General features: G+C 49.1%; 1 protein-coding gene across 1 annotated transcript; it reads right to left on the bottom strand.

Moving 5' to 3' along the window:
* Positions 1 to 4,853: 4,853 nt before the first annotated feature.
* TBCEL (tubulin folding cofactor E-like) lies at positions 4,854 to 19,878 on the bottom strand. The gene is made up of 7 exons (XM_009994609.1): positions 19,746 to 19,878; positions 17,679 to 17,818; positions 14,855 to 15,036; positions 13,522 to 13,778; positions 11,089 to 11,215; positions 10,111 to 10,227; positions 4,854 to 5,468 (listed from the first exon to the last, which is right to left on the bottom strand). Exons 1-7 carry the CDS (start codon positions 19,876 to 19,878, stop codon positions 5,150 to 5,152), a joined length of 1,275 nt encoding a protein of 424 aa, XP_009992911.1. The 3' UTR covers positions 4,854 to 5,149.
* Positions 19,879 to 20,223: the final 345 nt, after the last annotated feature.

The raw sequence follows: 20,223 nt of genomic DNA, 5'->3' as shown, positions 1-20,223 counted from the left end.
AGCACCTAGAAGCTCCAATTTATTTATTTTTTCCAGGATCCCAGCTGCTCCTAAAAGTGTCTTTGGCAAGTCCATTCCTGAAGTGTCATATCTTACCTTGACAGGTTCTCTTGGGACATCAGGGCACTGAGTAGAACACAACCTCCACAGCAAATCCCAGACTTTGCTTTCCCTTTATCCAAGCACGGTGCACTCGATGCACCTTGGCTCTTCCTTTCCCTCCCACACAAATTTAAAATGTTAGCAGCCACAGGAAAATCAATTGGCTCTTCTCATTCTGTTTTGTAAGACAGAAAATTGATGAAAACAGGTTTCTCCCTGCTCCTTTGGTGGTTTGACATTCAGGTCCTGCTAGTCCTGGGCATGTCTACACTGCTGAAGTTTGATTAGGCTTTGCTGTCTCTTTGGGGAAGACTTTGTCTTCCAGGCTATTTTCTTTTGGCAGGGGATGCTTCCATCATGCAGAGCTAAACACATCCAAGCTGAACAACCTCTTTATCTTTATTTCCTCCTAGCTGAAAACTTCCTTCCTATGCCCAACCTGGAGAAAAAAAAAATAGGCATTAGATGAGACAAGGGGGTCTCCACCTGCTTGACCTCAGCACGCAGCACTTTGTCCATTCCCATTTCCAGGGAGCCAGCCCTGCTGAAGGGCTTGGCTGGGAGTTGTGTCCCACCCAGAGTGACATCTCCCTCCTCCTGCCTCTCCCCAGGGTCATTCTGCCTTCCCCAGCACCAACCACAAGCCTTTCCTGGAGGATGCAACTCATTTTACCCCCAAGACTGGTCCCACCGAGGACATGGAGCAGGTAACAGAGAGCAAGCTTGAGCTTTTTTCCTCACCTGGATGTGGAGATAAGGAGAAATACAGTCCTGAAGAGGACTAGGTCTTCCAGCACTTCCAGCACTGTGAGTCCTCCTGCAGCATCCTGCACAAGTGGGGTGGCTGTGCCCGAGCTCCCTGGGCCGGCAGCAGGCACAAAACAGCCGCACAAAACATCTCGGCACTTTCCCTCTCCTGAAGGTGGCTGTTAAGTGTGCAGGTGAGATGGAGAGAAACTGTTTTGCTTCAGGGAACACAGAAAGTGCAAGACTCAGGACTCTTTTCTTGTGTAAAAACTTACATAAGTTTATTGAACTGATCCAAACCAATTACCTATTTGGCCTGAATTCCACTGCTAAGTCCGCGAGCAAACCCAAGGCAAACTGTGGGAGAGGGAAGTGTAATTCCCCTTGAGAGAAACCAGAATAAAAAAAACCAGATGGACTTAAAGAGTTCCTCCTTTTACTTTAAAATTACATACGGATGCATCATTAACAGGGAGCAAGAACAGACCTTCATGTTTAAATTAGATTTGAAGTGTCCGGGAACTGCAGAACAGAAATCACAGAGGCAAAGGCCCGAGATGGCTGAAGCCCCTCTAATGCTGCTCTGGGGAAGGTGGTGTCTCTTAACCACCTCCCAAAGCACCACATCCCTGCGAGGGAGGCAGAGCTGCCAGGAATACATATTTTAGCCTCCAGGCTGCTTTCAGCACCTCGTTTGCATTTTTAAATCCCCACCTAACAGAATCTGCGGAATCTCATTTACAAGCAAAACTGGCAGAGCCTTCTTGGGGTTGCAGACCCAGGTAGGTGAAGGTAAAACCAGAGGCTCTGGAGCAACGAGAGCCATTGGCACAGCTCCTCTGAGCTGCTCCAAGCCACTGTGGGCTGCGCTGTCATTTGCCACCAGGATGTGTCCAGCTCCCAGAAAGAGGGGCTGGGGATCCCACCGAGGGAACAGTCACCCTGCCGTGCATCTTCCAGTTAAAGAGATCTGCCTGAAACATCTGGTCAAAACAAGGGGGTTCAAAAGGAAAGGATGCAACAACTCAACTGCACGGCATCTCATCTCAACACACAGAGCCGTGTGACACTTTGGTATGTAGCTGTCACCTAATGCCTTCCAAACCAGGTGCTCTGCCACTGCCTAGACTGCCCGGGGGCAGACCTGTATGCATGGAGGAGCAGGAACAACACCACAGCTCCTGACACAAGCAGCCCTCAGACAGGACACAAAAGCTGGAGAAGCTTGCACAGCTATTTCATTTTCTCAAAGGAATGTGACAGAACCAGGGGCCTTCTGCTAACCCAACAACACCAGGACACACCCCCTTGTGATATCATATCCATTTGAATCAAATCACTTGCCCTCTCAGGACCCTCCTGGCTTCTAGGCACCCACCACTGGCCCCAAATGCCCTTTCTCATTCAGAGCCCTCTCCCTTTCTCCCCAGGACACAGTTAAGCAGCAGCCTGGCACACACAGGAGACTTTCCCAAAAGGCATCACAAAAGGAAACTGAGCCAACCCGGGATATTGTGCACACCAGTTGTGCACCGTTTGGTCCCATTTGTCAGAGTCAATCACCTGGACACATAAACTGTCTCCAAAACTTGGATGCCACTCTCTGTCCTCGGGAAGCCGACCAGGATTGTTGGTTTTCACCCCACCAGTGCTGTGCTACCCACGCAGAAAGTGTGTGGCTTGAGAACACAGTGGAGAAACAACCTTCCCCCAAAGTGCCAAGGTGCTGATATTCGTATTGTGACGTTCGCTGACCTGAAAGGACCAGGAGAGCTGATTTGGATGTTAGCACCAAATTCCCATCCCCAGCAGCTACACGGTGCTTATCAACCTCACGTGCCAGGAGGTGCCCTCTTTTTCCATCTTCCAGTGCCCACCAGGTCCACCATGAAGAAAACATGATTTCCTGACAGATCTGAGCTGGTGTGGTGAGAGCACCGTCCCCTCCGCGGCCACACTCACCTTCTGTGGGTGAACAAAATTAAAAGCAGATGCTTGGGTCTTCTTTAACACCCCATTCAATGGTCTGTGTTTATTTCCTTCTCTGAAACCGAGACATTTAATTGTGCTGAGGAAGCTGGTCAAGAGTTACAGCATCTCATTATTACCAGTTACAATAAATAAACCCACAGAGGTGATCACTGCTCCATAGGATTAGGTCAGAGATACTTTAGCATCCCCTTATCTCTGACACTGCAGCCACTGAGGGATAAACCTACTGCAACTGGGGGGGTCAAAGGGAGAAATAGGCTTCTAATATTAAACAACCATATCTTCATAAAACTTTGCTTTATAACAAAATATCTTATTAAACACAACTTTTCCTATGCCTAGCTATGTATATATCATACAGAAGTGTTGGCTTAAGGGTTCCGCTGTAGGGCAGCAAATGCCTTTCACTGCCCACGTGGAAAATACATCTTCAGTAAAGCTCTAGCTTAGAAAAGCATCATTTTATGTTACACTGCCACCATCTCCCTGCTCTTCTTGCTCCACCATGGCTCTGCAGCCACCTGCTGCAGCCTCCATGCAAGTCTTGCTCCATTTCCCATTGCTCAGCTCCACGGGGCCAGGAGGTGGAGATTTTTTTGGCAGGGGAATGAGGCACAAATTACTAACTTGTCTAAAATCCTCCCATTTAGAGTCATGACTATGGATGCAGAACTAATCCCCTCCAAACGGTTCCCACATCCTGAACCTGAAGACTATGAGATAATACTTTGTCCCCTCCCCATCCTACCCCACCCCACTATCTAGGTAAAATATGAAGAGACACACACAACTCCAAGGATATAAAAGGAGCTCGGTGATGTGGACAAAAGCATCATGGGAAAGAAAGTGCACGAGGGGATAAAGGAGCATTGCAAAATTAAGGTCAGAAGTTCATGTGTAACTAGAGCCCTCACTGCACAGCTTCAACAACTTTTATGCAGCTGCTTATAACTAGGTAATCTGAAAGGTCTTCCACTTGTCAGGGGGACAGAGGAACAAGGGAGGACACAGGGAAGTGAAACAAGAGATAAAGGAAGGAAGATTTCATCTCACAAGAAGGGGAACCTGCTCTGCAGTTGAAATTGGGGGCTAATACAAGCAGCAGCACACAATGCCTACAGGTGCCTGTGGGGGGAAGCCAATATAGACAGTGAAAAACTGCTTTACAATAAATGTGAGTCTAGTTGCTTTGTTACTCATCTTCTAGAAGCTGATCCGAGCCAACACATTCTCCTAGTTCGGACCCTAAGCAGGGATCCCCAGCCAGGGGCCCCCTGGGAAAGTTTCATTTCTGGTGCAACAGCAACACATCAAACTTCCACTTTACTCCCCTTCTCTCTCAAGAGAGCAATTTGAGCCATTCCACTTTCAGTACCAACTGGCCCAAGGTTCAGTGTGTGCTGGAGGAGCTTTTCAGCATCTCAGGGATGGATCATGGCCTGCAGGGGAATCTGCTCTTCAACCTCTTCGTGATCTGCAACTCTAAAAGCCCTCCCAACACCTTGCCCACCCACCACCTTCCCAAATCCACACTGCAACACACACAGCAAGGGTTCCCCCAGCCTCCAGGACAAGGTTGCAGACACTGTGTGAAATGGGGTACAGAAAGAAAAACCCTTCTTTCCCCCCCAAAAAAATCAGAATAGGACAGTGTGGACACAGAGCATGTGTTCTGAAAGTAAACTGGTTCTTTCTTTCCCCCATTTTGTGCACTCACACCAACCAAACCAGTGGAGTGAAGTGGATGCACCAAGTACCTGAGCTCTGAATACTGTTTGAGAACCTGCCAGTGAACTCGAGCACAACAGAAGGTTGGAGACAACACTCAGCTGCAAAATAAACACTTCAGTGAGCTCGAGCCATGGCCAGACAGCTAGGCCAACGGATGCTCTGATGGAGCCAAAATCCCCCAAAATTAGAAAAAAAACCCCAAAACCAGGTCAATTCTGCACTGAGCTGTCTTCTCCCCTGTGGACCCCAGCATTCTTTAGCCTGAACAACTGACCATTCATGCCAAATCACGAGTATCCCGGAGCATTGGAGAACCCATCAAGGTATTGCACACACTGAAACACACGCACTGAAGTCCATGGTCACCTCAAGGTCACCTGCAGTGGATGGTGGGCATGGTTCTCAGATCAGGGCACTTCCTCTGGGCTAAGAAATTACCTGCTACAGAAAACGCAACCAAACCTCGACCAACCAACTGAAAGAAAAACCTCTGCCAAAAACTCCTTGATGCATGTGTGTGGGTGTGTGTGTGGGGGGGTGGGTGTGCACGGGTGTGCACCCACCAGGCCAGAAGAGGTTATTTCATCCTGGGCTCCACATAAATTTTGTCTCCATCCCGGATGCCGTAGGAGTGCAGCGCTCGTGAGCTGTATTTCATCTCCTCAGGCCCAAAAGGAGCTTCCTGGTCCAAGTAGAAGAGCAGCATGTTGCTCGTGGACAACTGCACCACAGTTTTTAAGTGCTTCTTCAGCTCTGCCACAGTCTGATCGAGACGGATCGACATCTCTTCCACCTTATCCTGGAAGTGAACCTCCACCTTCACGCTGCTCTGCGGCCGAAGATCCACGACTGCCAAGGGCTCCAGCTTCCCATACTTCGTGACCAGCTCGTGATACCTGAAAAATTCAACAAGTCCAGAGTCATGGTCGGGTTGCTTGGGTGGCCAATGTGTGTTTCTTGAGTCCAGGGAGGCCCCCCAGGGAGGTTGTGGTGTCCCCTCCCTGGAGGTGTCCAAGGGCAGGTTGGATGGGGCTCCAAGCAACTTCATGCAGTGGGAGGTGTCCCTGCTTATAGCAGGGAGGTTGGAACCTGATGATCTTTAAGGTCTCTTCCAACCTTCACCATCCTGTGATTCTGTGGTTCCTGTTTCCCAACACTGACACCACCCACTGCAGCTGCAATCCTCTGAGGATGCTACTAGGTTGGAAAGTACAACCGTGGTCTGCACGGAGGGTACAGTGACAGGATGACACGAGGGTAAGGACAGATTCCAAGGCATGATTCATCCAAAGCCCAGAACTCCCTGATAAGAGCTAAAAGCAGAGCCCAGACAGCAGGGAGCTATCCCCACCCTCCACAGCAGTGACTAGCTGGCATATGGCTCTTCCCAAACACCTTGCAGTTTAACCAGCACTTGACTGAAGGTGGGAAGGATGGATGAGGTTCTCAGCAGTAAACACTGCCAAGCCCCTCACTGGATGCCTCTGACCATGCCAGTCTCCCACCCAACAGGGACTAAAGGAAGATCCCAGTTTTCCTCTCCATTTGCCACCAGTTCTCCCAGACTTTGGGGAGCTGAATGTTCCTCCCATGAGACAACATTCACCCCAATTAAAAAATAAATTCACAACTGAGCAGTGAAGCTCTCTACTGGGCTCCTACAATTCCAAAAAACCCAGACCTGGCTGCAGTGGGATTTGGAAGAGAGAGAGGACGGAATTCTCTCAAGGGTACATCTCCAGCTCCAGGGAAAACACTGCACTGGAGTTCTAGAGCCAAGCCAGTGCTCACACAGAGGATACAGCCCTCAGTCTGGACACCCAGCAGCTGTGGCTTCACAGCCTGATTTTCAGACATTCCTGTTCTGTTTTCCAAGAGGCCAGCTAGGTCCCAAATGTCCCACTCCACTGAGCACAGGATCACCTGTATCACTGAATCAAGGTGAGCTGCCACATGGTCTGGAAGCTGACAACAAACAGAGCACTCCTTGCCAGCTAATCCTTCACACCTACTCTAAAGTGACATGGGAATTTTACACACTCCACCACCACTTGCTCCTCAGAGCCATGTTCTCCAGCTGTCCTTCTCCACCCCTGGGAGCCATCCCCTGCAATGGAAAGTCTGTCTCACTCTCCTGCCACCTTCAGCAGGTACCACTCTAACTGGGGAAGGCTGCATCTCCCCTGCCTGGCTGGGAAAAAGGGCAACACAGGACCCGAAGTGATTGAAAATGACAAAGCCTGAGAGCTGCTGGGAAGAGGTAACATTTCAGAGGCCCTCTTCTATGCACTGGACAGAGAGCTTTTTTGTTCCCCATCTGAGCCTGGACTGAATGTGATCAGTGCTGTGTCATGGCCCTGTCGAGAGCTGATGGGACCTGGCAGGCCAGGGGACCCCCTGCTGAAGGCAGGAGTGCTCCTGGAGAACAGCAGACCCTCTGTCTGCTGGGAAATGAGGTAAGGGCCACAAAGCACTAGGATTTCCCCAGTCTCACGGACAAAACCAGCCTTCAGCAGGGCAGAGTGTCCAAAGGCAGGCTGGTGCCCTGCTCTCACAGTCACCTGGGTGATAGGATCAGGCCCATTTATTTGGAAAAGCCATTAGAGCTGAGAGCAGAAAACGTGCTCCCTGTATTTTATCCACGGGGCTACTGCCTGCAGCACGAGGGAGCACCAGGCAATGTCACCCACAGGGGAGGCTTCTTTGCAGCACAGTTGCTGCTGCAAACACTTGCTCATATGATGGTGGGAAGAGCATAAAGAGGGGGACAAATTTCAAGCAAGCTGAGAGAGAGAAGCACCGTGACTGGGCTAGGATTACCCAAATGAGTGCTATAAATATGCAGAGGGTCTGGCAATGTTGTCTGAAATGTTCTGATGTCAAGGAAAGGCAGAACAAGCTCCGCAGCCTGCTCCTGCTGTGCCAGCTGCAGCCTGCAACACAGCCTGAACGACTGGCTTCCCTCAGATCAATAAGGATGAAGGGACACTGCTCATGTGGTTCATTTGTACCCCGATAATAGGCACCCTGGAGACTTTTCCAGACACTAGCTGCCAGAGCAGAGGATGCTGAAGAACTGAGCCTGGCTGAAAGTGCCTCTGATAACTCTGCAAATAAACAGTGGACCAGACAAGCCCAGGACTCCCTGAAAACCCACAGACACAGGGACTCAAGGAGACAGTCAATATTGGACTGTACTCTCGGCACTCCCTTCTCACCCACGACATCCAGAGAGAGGAATTATTCTTTCCATTTCCCTTGCTTGCTGATCCCTCTGAGCTGCAGCCTGTGAGGATAGGCAGGGGGGTTGCTGTGACAGAGCTTCATCACACAGTACACCTTGGTGGTCTCCAGGGGGGCTGTTGACACTCCTAAGTTCCCCACCCCCAAGGGTGTCTTCTGGTCTGAGACAGCCCTGCAATGCAGATGCCATAACCCCAGCAACAATGTGTGCCCTGAAGAGATTCTAATGACAAACCACCTTCTGAGGGACCACGCCAGATTAGGGAGCAAAGAAAGGGAAGATTTAGCAACAAACACACACAAAATCCCTCTGCAAAGAGCACCAGGTTTTTCTTCCTGCAAGGGCTGCTGCGTTTGAGTCTGGGAACTGAAACCCAGCCCTCAGCACTAGGGACACTCTCAGCCATCTGCAGCCTCCTTAGAAAACAGTCTGTAGTGGCACACAACTCCTCTAGAACAGAACAACCCTCTTTAGTAGCTGCACAAGTCTCTTGGAAACGCTGCACAGATGAAGAGACTCAGACAAAGGGCCCATTGACCAAGGAAAGAGCACTAATAGTGTTTAAAGGGGAGGAAATCAGAGGGGGAGGAAACTCTTTGTACTTCACCAAAGCAGCACAAAGCTAGCACATTGGTCAAGATCAGCCCATATTTTTGGGATGGCTGAGGGATCAGCTATTTCTGACATGAGCTCCCACCCGGAAACTGGTCCCAGCTGGGTGTGGTTCTGTGTAGCTACACGGGTGCAGCAGCCTGTTCCCAAAGTCCATGTCCTACCAACAACATTACACGTATCTAAATCTACACCCCACTGTGCCCTTCTCAACAACCTATGGGTCCTGGAGATGCAAGGCACCTGTCACCACAATACCTAGAAACTAAAGCTCAGCAGGAGCCTGACACCAATGTATTTACCTTCCCTCTCACACCCAAGCCCTCCCTGTCCTGTTGCCAAGGGGCAGCATTCTGCTGCAGCTGTGGGGCTCTGTTGTTCTCCCCTTCTCCAGCCACAACCAGAGACACGAAACAGCTTTCTTAAAAATCAAATGTGACAGAAAATAATCCATTCAGGGAGCAGGACCATGAGCTCACAGTCCTCATCTCCCCTTCCTCTCTTCTGCATTCTCCGCTTCTACTGCCATCCCATATTTCTTCCAATTTTTCTGCTTCAAGGGCTTCTCAAATTACAAGCCAGGACATGTCCACAGAAAAAGGCACAAGAGGGATCACCAGCTGTCTTGTCTCCCTGCCTACATTAGAAACCTTTTCCTCTGAACTGACCCCAGCACATCTTTAACAAACACCATGGTCACTGGACCTATTAGTATTCATACAAAACACCCTGTCCTCTTTCCCCATTCTAGCCTTCCCGTGCCTCACTGCACTGGCAGCTCACACACACACAGTGCTTTCAGAAAACAAGAGACATTTTACCTAAGAGTTCAGCTGGGGAAAACACTGACCAGCCAATATAACCACTGACATGACCAGATTCTGTTTGCACCTTTGTCACCTGCACCAGGCCAGACTTTTGACTTCTTCTTCCTCAGTTTGTCCCTACTTCTGCCTGTCCCCCCCAGCTCTCTTTCTGAAAAGAAAAGGCTATGAAGCTTTGTTTGAAAAGCACAAGAGGGTTCTAGGGCAAAAGGCACGTCCATGCAGTGGCTGGATGCTCTGTGGTCCTTCCTCAGCCCATTAAGAAGCCCTAAGCAGATGCTGGCACAGGGAAGATATAGACTGAAAAGCACCTGTCAAAGTTCATTAGTTTACCAAGACTAACGGATCATTGGGCACAGTTTTTTGGCAAAGAAAACCCATCAGACTTGTGATTTGCAGGACTGAAAGTGAGTAGACAGCTTCCTATCACCAGCCACACTTCATACACCAGATGGTGAAGAGAATTAGATGCCCTGGCCTGGCACCACAGAGCATGATCTGTACTGGCTTCTGGGGACGCCCTAACTCAGGTGCATTATGAAGTTAGGCATCAGGGAGGCCAGGAAGCAATGAAAATCATGAACTGAGCAGTCATGTTGTTTAATGGCACTTAACATGGACACTTTCAAGACCAAATCTGACTCAGAAGTGATTGTACAAGTCATCAGATCACACTCTGATATAATGACACGAACGGAAACAGATTGACGGAGGCCAGACAGGAGGAGAGCAGGATGTTTTTGTTCATGGAACAACTAGCCCAGATTTCCCATGTAATATCATCTCTTTAGACACTTTTCCTTTCACCTTGCTGCCCTTCTGCCCCTGGCTCTCCAATTCCCAACAAAGAATCCTTACCTGAATGGGACTTCCTCCTCTGGGAATTCCATGTAGTACCGGATGAAGAACCGCTCCGAGTCCTCTCGTTCCCCATCAGCAACGATGCTCCCGTTGAGCTTGATGATGGAGGGCAACCTGCAGGCAGCCACCAAGGAGAGAAACCCAGACAGGGTGACCAACAAGACAGTCTCCATTAAAATCACTGAATTGTCATGGTTGGAAAAGACCTCTAAGATCACCCCATTCCAAAAAAAATCCCAGCTCTGTGCCAAAATGTTCACACCAGGAGAATCCTGCCAGGCTCCTCATGCCTCAGTCCCCTGGAGAGAGAGGGAGAGTCCCATGTGGTTTCTTCAAAAGCAATTTTGGGACTATTCAGCCTGGAGAAGAGAAGGCTCCAGGGAGACTTTTGAGCACCTTCCAGTGCCTGAAGGGGCTACAGGAAAGCTGGGGAGGGACCTGGGACAAAGGCAGGGAGGGAGAGGACAAGGGGGGATGGATGAAAAGTTGAAGAGGGAGATTGAGGTGAGACATGAGGAGGGAATTGTGGAGTGTGAGGGTGGTGAGAGCCTGGCCCAGGTTGCCCAGGGAAGCTGTGGCTGCCCCATCCCTGGCAGTGTTGAAGGGCAGGTTGGATGGGGTTTGGAGCAACCTGGGATGGTGGGAGGTGTCCCTGCCCATGCAGGGGGTTGGAACTGGATGATCTTGAAGGTCCCTTCCAGCCCAAACCATTCCCTGACTTCTCATTTCCCCACAGACCAGCTCCATGTGCACACATACAAGACTCAAAACATCAGCTGAGAAATAAAGAAGTTGGACTGAACATTTCCACTGCTTCCAATTTCCCACACAACCAAAAAACCCTCAACTCTTTCTGAGCAGTGAATTAATTAAAAAAACACCTCATTTCCCAACAGCCTCTACTTCCAATTCCCCATTCCCAGCCATTCCCAGCCATGTGATGCTTCTTCTGAGCAGAATCAACCATCAGCAGACCTGGCTATTAGCAGCTTCCTGCGTTCCTCAGTGGTGTAGGACTGCAGCAAAGGGATTCCTAGCAATTTCACTTCCTCAAGCTTGGGAAAAGAATTCAACTTGTCAATGTCTTCCCAGCAATGCAGACCTGCTCAAAAGAGAAGACTTGCTTCAACAAACAGAGATAACACATCATATAGTGAAGAAAACTAGGTGCAGCCAAAGACAGCTGCTGTTTCTTTGAGAAGCTGGCTTTTTGCTCACCATGTCCTACAGAAAATCCCCCTCTTTTGCTTACAAGACAGAGTAGTTTAAACTCTCTCCTGCTGTTTTGCAAGTGTACAAGGATGATCTCCAGGGAGCTGAGGTTTTTATGGACCGTTCAGTCTTTGGCCTCACTGCTGAGGACTAACTAGCACCAGTTATGATGGCTGCATCTATAAAGGGATGTTGCCTGAAGCACTATTCCAAGTCATCAGGACTTCTGTCATTCTAGGCTTCACTAAATTGCCATCAAATAGCTCTACCTTGCACACATGACCACCTTGGGTCCCATTTCTGCTCACGACCCAACAGTAAAACAGTCCCAGAAGCCACCCAGCCATTTAATGAAAAAGTCTTTAACTCCATCTCAGCCCCCTCAAGACCTGACACTTGGGATAACAAGGCAGGCAGAGAGGGTAAAATACAACAGTTGAGGACCAAGCAATAGTGCAGGCCTGGTTATGTGGAGGGATCAATACTACCCATCTGCACTTCCCTTGACTATGATTCCAGAAATGTTTACCATGATGCTTTTCCCAGGACAGTTCCAGAAGCTTGTACTAGCAACATGAGTTAGAAAACTGGTTTCTCTGAACAGTATTTGATACTCAGAGGCTGGAGCAGCTCTGCTCTGGAGACACGTTCACAGCCACAAGACAGAAAGAGGGGCTCCTTGCAGAGCAGAAACAAAACTCCTCCAAATACCACAGTGTGTGTGGCAGGCAGAGAGAGCTGCCTTTCCAAAGAGAGCTTTTAACATCTCTGCCAAGGTCCCCTATGCCTAAAGCCACCCTCTGGGTATCACTACCAGCCACATTTACAAATTAATTGAGTAGAAGTGGACTGCAAAAAGTGTTTGGAGTCTTTACAGTGAGAGGGTTTTGGTATGCAGCAGCTTTCCCTGAAAAAAAAAACAAACCTAAAGAAGCTGAACGTGGTCCTTGGGATTTCTGTTTGGCTTTCAGCTCCCAAAACATCAACATGCAAACCAGCATCTTAAATACCTGGCACCAACATTGCAGAAGGATTTACCACAGGAGCACTTACTGAGAAGCTGCTACTCAGTAAGACTCTGCTTCCAAATCCAGTTTAACAAGCTTCTCCCTTCCTCTAGTTAGCTTTAAGCTTTTATTATATGGATTCCTTGATGCTTACACTGCAGAGCATGTTCATAAAGTAACTTCTGCCTTGGCTAACACTTAACTACTGCTGGCACAGCACGTAGAGCTGTAAAGACCAGAAGATGATGATGGATCATCTCCTGCAGAGAAACCTGTGGTGTCCATGTTACCTCCCAAACACACTCCAAACCTGAGGAGCTCCCTCTATCTGAGCACAGGGTGCCCTTCCTAATGTGCTAGGTGCTTCTTTTCCTTTCTGAAGTGTTGGCTGGAAATTCTCTGGGGCTGAAGTGTAATACCAGCCTCAAGCACAACTTTAGGTGAGCTTCTAATAACTGAGCAGAGATGACAGCTTTTGCTGGGGAGTGCTCAGCCTTACACACCACATACCTACACATCAGCTCATTTTACCCAAGATGAAACAGGGAATAAAAGGAAAGAGGGATTGTTTCATCCCCACTGCTGTCAGAAATTTGTCTCTCCTTCTCCAGCCAGAAGCACCTGAGGCAGAGAGAGGAAACAGAGGGAAACTGCTAATGGAGAAAACCTTTTCCAGCTCACTTTGAGTAACTGCCACTCCATACTATTCTGATACATCTTTTAGGTAAGGACTGACTAGCAAAAGCAGCAGGTAGAGCCTACAAGTTGATTTCTTGCCCGTTCTCCTCCCCTAAAGCTCCATTCTCCAGGTACACCTCAGTACACCTGCTTGCCTGGCCCTGCATGAGAACTGTTAGGCAACTGGATTCAGGCTCTGTCAGGACTGCATTTCCCAACAGCTTTTTGATTCTGCCAAGACGTCAGGATAGGCTGGAACAATCTGGGCTTTTCCACCTCTGCTACAGCAACAGAACCATCCCAAAGGTTCAGGCTCTTGCTCAGCACTTCTGCCTCTCCCGTACTGGACAGGAAGCAATGCTGACTGCAGGCTGCTCACTGCTACCACCAGCCTAAGAAGCAGCAACCCCAGAGGGGTACCAAGCCCAAAGGGCACCAAGCAAGTGTGTTTTTCACTTGTGCTGCCCCTCATGGCGAGGACAAAAAGCAAAACTGCTCCCCGGGCCCTCACCTGACTTGTGCAAATTGATGGATCGCAGGTTGGGGAACAGCCTTGCCAGGGAATCTTCTGACTCTTCGATGGTCGTGAGGTTGTTGTTGGCCAGAATAAGGGTGTCCAGTGATGGAAACATAATTCCCAATTTTCGAATTTCAGTCCAGTCTTGAAGATTATTGTCAGTTATGTGGAGTAATTTGAGAGACTGGCAGCAAACTGGAGAACAAGACACTGTTTCATAGTCATTAAGGCACAGGAAGAGCTCCTCCAAGCTGCACAGGGAAAGAAAAGGCCACCTCAACATCTCACCAAACCTCAGAAACAGCTGCCATCTCAGGTACAGGGAGATGCAGATGAGATTTTAACACGATCTTCTGTTAACAGCTTTTGTGTGATTTGAAACCTTGGCACAGAGAAGACCTTCGAGCACTCCAAATGGAGCATCTCCACTATGCTCCCGATCCATAAACTTCATCCACAGATGAAAAATAACTCAAAGTGGTGGCCCCAGCCTCCCTGCATTAGCTGGGTTAACAGATTGCTTGGCATGGTATTCCACATTTGGGCCAAGAAGCCACCAACCCACCTCCAATGGTGACTGGCACCTGCTCTCCATACTCACCACTTCATTTCAAAAGGTGCTTTTGTACAACACAGATGACCCTTTTTTGACCTGCTTCACTGGTTCTGCCAAACACCCCCATTAAAGAAAGAAGAGGTCCCACAGCTCCCCCAACCCCAGGGAAGCACGATTTGGCCACACAGGATATTCTGCTGTCCCCATCCCTGCTTACCAAGCAAATCAAAATGAAGCCACCGAGGACATGCGGGAAAGCAGAATGCCAGTGCCAAGGTGGACTGTGGCCAAGCCACAGAAATCAACACTACTGCACAGAAAAGCAGGATGAAATATTACTTGACAAGAGGCCAGACCCTCAGAATTCTATCCCATTCAAAAGCTATTAGCACAGGTATGCAGCGCACCATTCATTCTGCAGTGACTCAGGTGTCACCTCCTGACATCCTCGAGGTGATTATCCATCATTATCCACCTTTGGTATTTAGATTTGGATGAGGAGCCTCGGGTTTTGCAGCCCATCATCCACCTCTGGTATTTAGATTTGGATGAGGAGCCTCAGGTTTTGAAGCCTCATGCAAGCTGAGCTTTGGAGCCAGTGTGAAGCATCCACCTGGCCAAGCTCCCAGAAGCAAAAAGAACATCCCTTTTCCTCCACCAACCGTGGTCGTGTCCTCACACCCCTGTCCTCCCTCCCCAAGTGATGGGATCCAGCCTTGAGCTGCGTGCACCCAGCACCCCTTTCTGCTCCCAGCAGCTCCCCATGCTTACTCTGGTAATTCCTGCAGGATGGTGTGGACTGTTTCCCAGGAAGCTTTGCTGTTGTTGAGCACAAGTTTGCGGACACCAGCGAAAGACCCGGCGCAACTTCTCTCTAGAACGGACAAACTGAGAGGGTTGGAACTCAAGTTTAGAAACTCCAAGTGGGGAACGTTGGACACAATTTTACTGACCTAAGTGGGGAGGGGACAAAAAAAACATAAAAAGAGAGAGAGAGAGAGAAAGAAAAGTGTATCAGGCAATAATCAGACCTCAGGCAATGGTATCCCAGCTCCTAGAAAGGAGCTCTTTGGAATTCCCACAAGCCAAAGAAATGATATGGGGAAAAAAACCCAAGGCTTCTGGATAACTCCCTGTAATTTGTAGTCCAGTTATGCACTGATCTAGATTGATCAGTTAATTGCTCATTCACCTCAACAGTTGATCTAATTACACTCTCCAGGCAGCTTGATAAGGGAAGGTCAGCGTCTTGGGAGAGGTCACCTCAATGCCAGGCAGAGGGCAGGTCCCATGGCACCCCTCTCTTCTAGCAAGGAGGCCATGGGCACATCTCCAACAATCTGAGCACTTGCCCAGCTTCCCACTGTTCCCCACTAGCCACAGAGCTTGCCATTTTGCCCAGTGTAAAAACAGCTGGAAGCTGACTGTACACACAGAGAGAATTTCTTGTTTGATTCCACTCCTCTGAAAACAGCAGCTTTCTTATAATCAATCCCAAGGTTCAGGCAACTCTGCTTGGGGCTACTTTGTCTTTTTGTGTGTAGAGATGTGCATCTGAGGGCAAAACAGCTGAGAGGTAGGGAGGACAGATCAAGAAAGACAAAGAAAAATCAGAGGGATGATTGTACAGCTCTGGAGTGTGGGATAATGGATGAAAACTGGAAGAGGGAGACTGAGGTGAGACATGAGGAGGAAATTGTGGAGTGTGAGGGTGGGGAGAGCCTGGCCCAGGTTGCCCGGGGAAGCTGTGGCTGCCCCATCCCTGGCCGTGTTGAAGGGCAAGTTGGATGGGGCATCCATGGGGGTTATTAAGCTGGGAAAAGCTGCCATCACATTGCAGGACTGGGCTTGAGGCCAAAGCATCTGAAACCCCTAAGATGTAAGTTCAGCTCAAGGATAGTTCAAGTACTAACACTCAAGACACTCATCCAGGAAACAAGGATGAGTCAGAGAACCCCTGGCTAGAGAGCTCTGCTCCACAGGGCTGCTGGGATGGGACAGAGCATGACGTGCATGGGTCAATAACAGGGCCCAGTTGCCAGCAAAGGGCAATTCCCATGCAGAGGTGGAATTCAAGGAGGTAATTAGTCTGCCTCACCTCACACCTCATCTTGGGTGATGTCATGTTTTGGGCACTGTGTCCTAGGAATGAAGGGGACAAACCAGAATGACATCAGAGCAACAAAAGCAACACAGGATTTAGAAAGAGTGGCCTGGGATGAGCAGTTGGAAGGACTGGATTTTTTCAGTATTACACTAAAAGAAGAAAAGGAGACATGAAAGCTCCTCTGCTTGGGTACAAAAGGCTGTGGTGTAAAGAACAGTGATGAACACTCCTCCAGGCCTGCTGGGAACAGGGCAGGGAGTAACTGGCTGCAAGTGCAGCACAGGAGACTTAATGTAGACTATGAGGTTATTAGGTAAGCACAGGAACAGGCAAGCCAGGGATCTGCAACCCTCATCACTGGCAGTTTGAATAGTTGGGTGGATGTTTATCCCTTGTGGATGGGCTATGAAAACTTAATCCCACCTCAGAGGAAGGGCCAAAGTACCCAGAAACCTTTTCCTTTCCTGCTTCTCTGTGGCTCCTGCAGCAGGTGGCAAATGGTGTTGTCCAGGAGAGCCTGAACACACAGCAAGGCTGGCAGGTGAGGAGTGGATGTGCAGCTCTCCCAGCTGCTCACCAGATGTGAGGTCAGCCCCACTGGGAGGCAGGACAGGGAGGGGAGAGGCAAGACAAGCCCTCCCTACATGAACATCTTCCCTGGCTCTAATATCTCAACAGAGAAGCCTAAGATCTCTCTCCCACCCCCTCAGCTAACAGCTTCCAGGCTAGCAAGGAAGTAAGAGGGACAGGGAAACCCACCCCACATCTGACTTTGCAGCCCCCATGCCAGAATTGGGATATTTCTGCATTGCCTCCCTGTTTCCAGACATAGGAGCTGCTCTTCTCCATGTATTTCCAACAAGAAACATGAATATAAAAGCAGAGCACAAGCCAGTGAGGAACTGTTTAACAGCACTTGAAATGACTGTGATTGTTATAACACCCTGTATTTATCTAACATGTTTCATCCAGGCACTTCAGAGGATTTTACAATAGCATTTTGCATTAGTTAATGAGGCCTCAGAAATATCCTTTGAAGTAAATGTTATTAAACCTGCTTTGCACACAGGGAACAAAAACAACTGGAGAACAAACACCCAGCATCATAGGATCAGGGGGAAAGCTGGGAATCAACTTCCATTACTTGGACTTCCTCAGTCCCTACTGTTAAAACCAGGACTGCTCATTCACCTCTTCATGTTAGTAAAGTCAGTTCTGGTGCTTTGCATGATAAAAAAACATATGTATTTGTCACCCACAGGTCAAGATGGTAAGTCAGGAAGTATGGGAAGTGCCCAAACAGGTTAAATTCAGCATGTTTCTCACTCAGTTGCTGTCAAAGTAAATAATCACCAGCCTCAAAAGTGAGAAAGAAGCCCCAAAAGTGGAATAATATCTGCTCAGGTAAACAAAGTCCTCTTACAACCTGAGCAGTGGCAGTAACAGTCATCCAAGTTCCACAGAAAGATGCACGTGTCACCACTTTACCTCATGCCAGTCTTCCAGTTTGTTGTCAGAAAGGTCCAGCTCAGAGACGTGGGCACAGAAGGCAGCAATTTCATTCTCATCCCCTGCACAGGTGATGCCACAGCTGTTCAGCACCAGCACGCTCGGGAGGTTGAGGCGGTCTGAAATGGGGAGAGAAATGGTGCCCTTTGGTCAGCAGGGAGAGGTCACTTAAGGTCACAACAAGCACAAAAAACACAGCATCCAGCAGAAGATCTACCAGGGATTCCACAACTGACACGTGTTTCAGGATCTCGGGATAAAGGTAGGTTTTATGATAAGTGTCCAACATCAGTTAAGAAGTCCTCTTGTGTCTAAGCACCAAGTGCCACTCGGTGTCAGTGCCTCTCAGCTGCTACAGACATTTCTGTCCCCACCACAGCAAGGAAAGGCCAGTCCTCTGTGGTTTGTAGCATGTTCCATATCAGCTCTTGCCAGGACTTGTGCTCTTCCCCAGGCATCTGCTCCTGCAGATAGGATACAGGACTAGGTGGACCCCAGAGTCAGACTCCTCAGCCTCTCCAGCTTAGCCCACTTGGGGTTAAGAACCACAAAGATGTATTTAAACTTAGTTTTCCTTCTCAACCATGTAGAACACTAAGCATTCTGACATCCTGGCAAAAAACCTTCAGTCTCTGCCTTTTTACATTTCTGCTTTAGTTTTGCCCTAGTTCCTTCCCATGCAGGGAAATGTTCCTGCAGCTGCTTCACAGACAAGGACCTGGATCCCAATCACAGCCTGAATAGCTGAGGGCAACACGTGACAAAGTTAAAAGCTTTGGAACAGGAAACCAGCTCAACACAAGAAATCCACACCTAGGCAAAGCAAACCTTCAGCCTTGCACTGGTACCCAACAAGGCTCTCCCACCTCTGGGGAGGATTGAAATCTGTCCCTTTTCCTCTCTCCTTCATACTCAACAGCTCCATGACTAGAAAGGGATTCCACCTGGAGGGAGCTGAGTCTTCAAGTTCCCTGCTTCTTTGGGGTTTGGCTCCTGTCAAGGACAGTGCTGTACAGAGCTTGGAATTAGCCAGGATGCAGGTGTAAGTCGTGGCTCAGTCATGATTTAACACTTACAAACATTGTCCTCTTCCCAGTACCCAGAGAGCTGAGGTGCTGGCACACAGGGGAGAGGCCACTGACTGAACATGCCACCACCAGGACCATTTCCTGTGTGTTAATTTTGAGTGACACACTGAATGTTTTCTCCCCAGCTGAACTCGGGCCCTTTTCTTCATTCCTCTGCCAAACTCAGTTACTGTTAACTTCACCCAGCTCAATTCCATGGCTGTCATCCCTCTTAGGCCTGGTGATGATACAAATTGACCTGACAGGAATTCAAACTGCACTTCCAGATCAAGATGGGCAAGAGGCTAGACAAAGAAGGGGCAGTTCTGATGGGATAAATGTTCAGTTCAGGCTCATCTGTACAAATCAAGAACCAAATCAGAGTGTGAGGGAAGACTAAAGGGTGTCCAATTGATTCAGATGAAAGAGCAGGAGGAAATAACACAGACTGAGCAGTCTAGGAGGCTCAAGGACATTGATGAGCAGCACAGTGTGTGAGACACACATCTGAGACTCCCTCAAGGCAGTCAGGTCAGAAGCAGAGGAGAGAGGGGACTTCTCCACTAGGTCAGCACAGGGACTGTCAAAGAGCATCTGATGCTCTGAGGACAGAGCCAAAGGAAACCACAGGTTCATTGGTGTCACTTGTCACAAAAAAAAAAAAAAAGCCTCTCTGCAGAATAAAGGATTCATTGCTTGGTTTGAAATGTGCTGGACTCTCTCCAGTAGCTCCTTGTCCTTCCTGAACTGGGGAGCCCAGAACTGCTCACAGAGCTCCAGGTGGTGCCTCAGCAGGACAGAACAGCAGGGTCAGGAGAACCTCCCTGACCTGCTGCCCACACTCTTGATGTTTCCTTTCCTTGTCAAATCAAGGCAACTTTTCCAACACAACTAAGATCAACCAAGAAACCAAACCCACCCAGAACCCCAGGGATCCCACCCAGAAGCCCACAGATGCTCATGCAGACCAGAAGCCTACCTTTCATGGGTGAGCCCTGTGGAGTTGCTGGGACATGCACCCCCATGCCAGGCCCACGGCGATACGGGAAGTTCTCAGGGCTGTATTTCTCACAAAGAACTTGCATGAAACTCCTTCCACTGGGCTGGTCCATGCTCCCTTCTTGGACTTCTAGACAATGCAGAGAAAAAACAGAGCATATAAACAAAAGAGAAATGACACAGAATGGTGATTCTCACACTCAAGAATTTCCTCCTCATGTCTCACCTCCATGTCTCTCTTCCAGTTTTAATTCATCCCCCTTGTCCTCTCCCTCCCTGCCCTTGTCCCAAGTCCCTCCCCAGCTTTCCTGGAGCCCCTTCAGGCACTGGAAGGTGCTCCAAGGTCTCCCTGGAGCCTTCTCTTCTCCAGGCTGAACACCCCAACTCTCCCAGCCTGGCTCCAGAGCAGAGCTGCTCCAGTCCTCCCATCATCTCCGTGGCCTCCTCTGGACTCTCTC

The sequence above is a fragment of the Chaetura pelagica genome, unplaced genomic scaffold, assembly GCF_000747805.2.
Source record: "Chaetura pelagica isolate M959 unplaced genomic scaffold, ChaPel_1.0 scaffold583, whole genome shotgun sequence".
In the NCBI taxonomy this organism is placed as follows: Eukaryota; Metazoa; Chordata; class Aves; order Apodiformes; family Apodidae; genus Chaetura; species Chaetura pelagica.
Note: the sequence above shows the minus strand (reverse complement) of the source record. Positions and strands in the feature narration are given on the sequence as shown.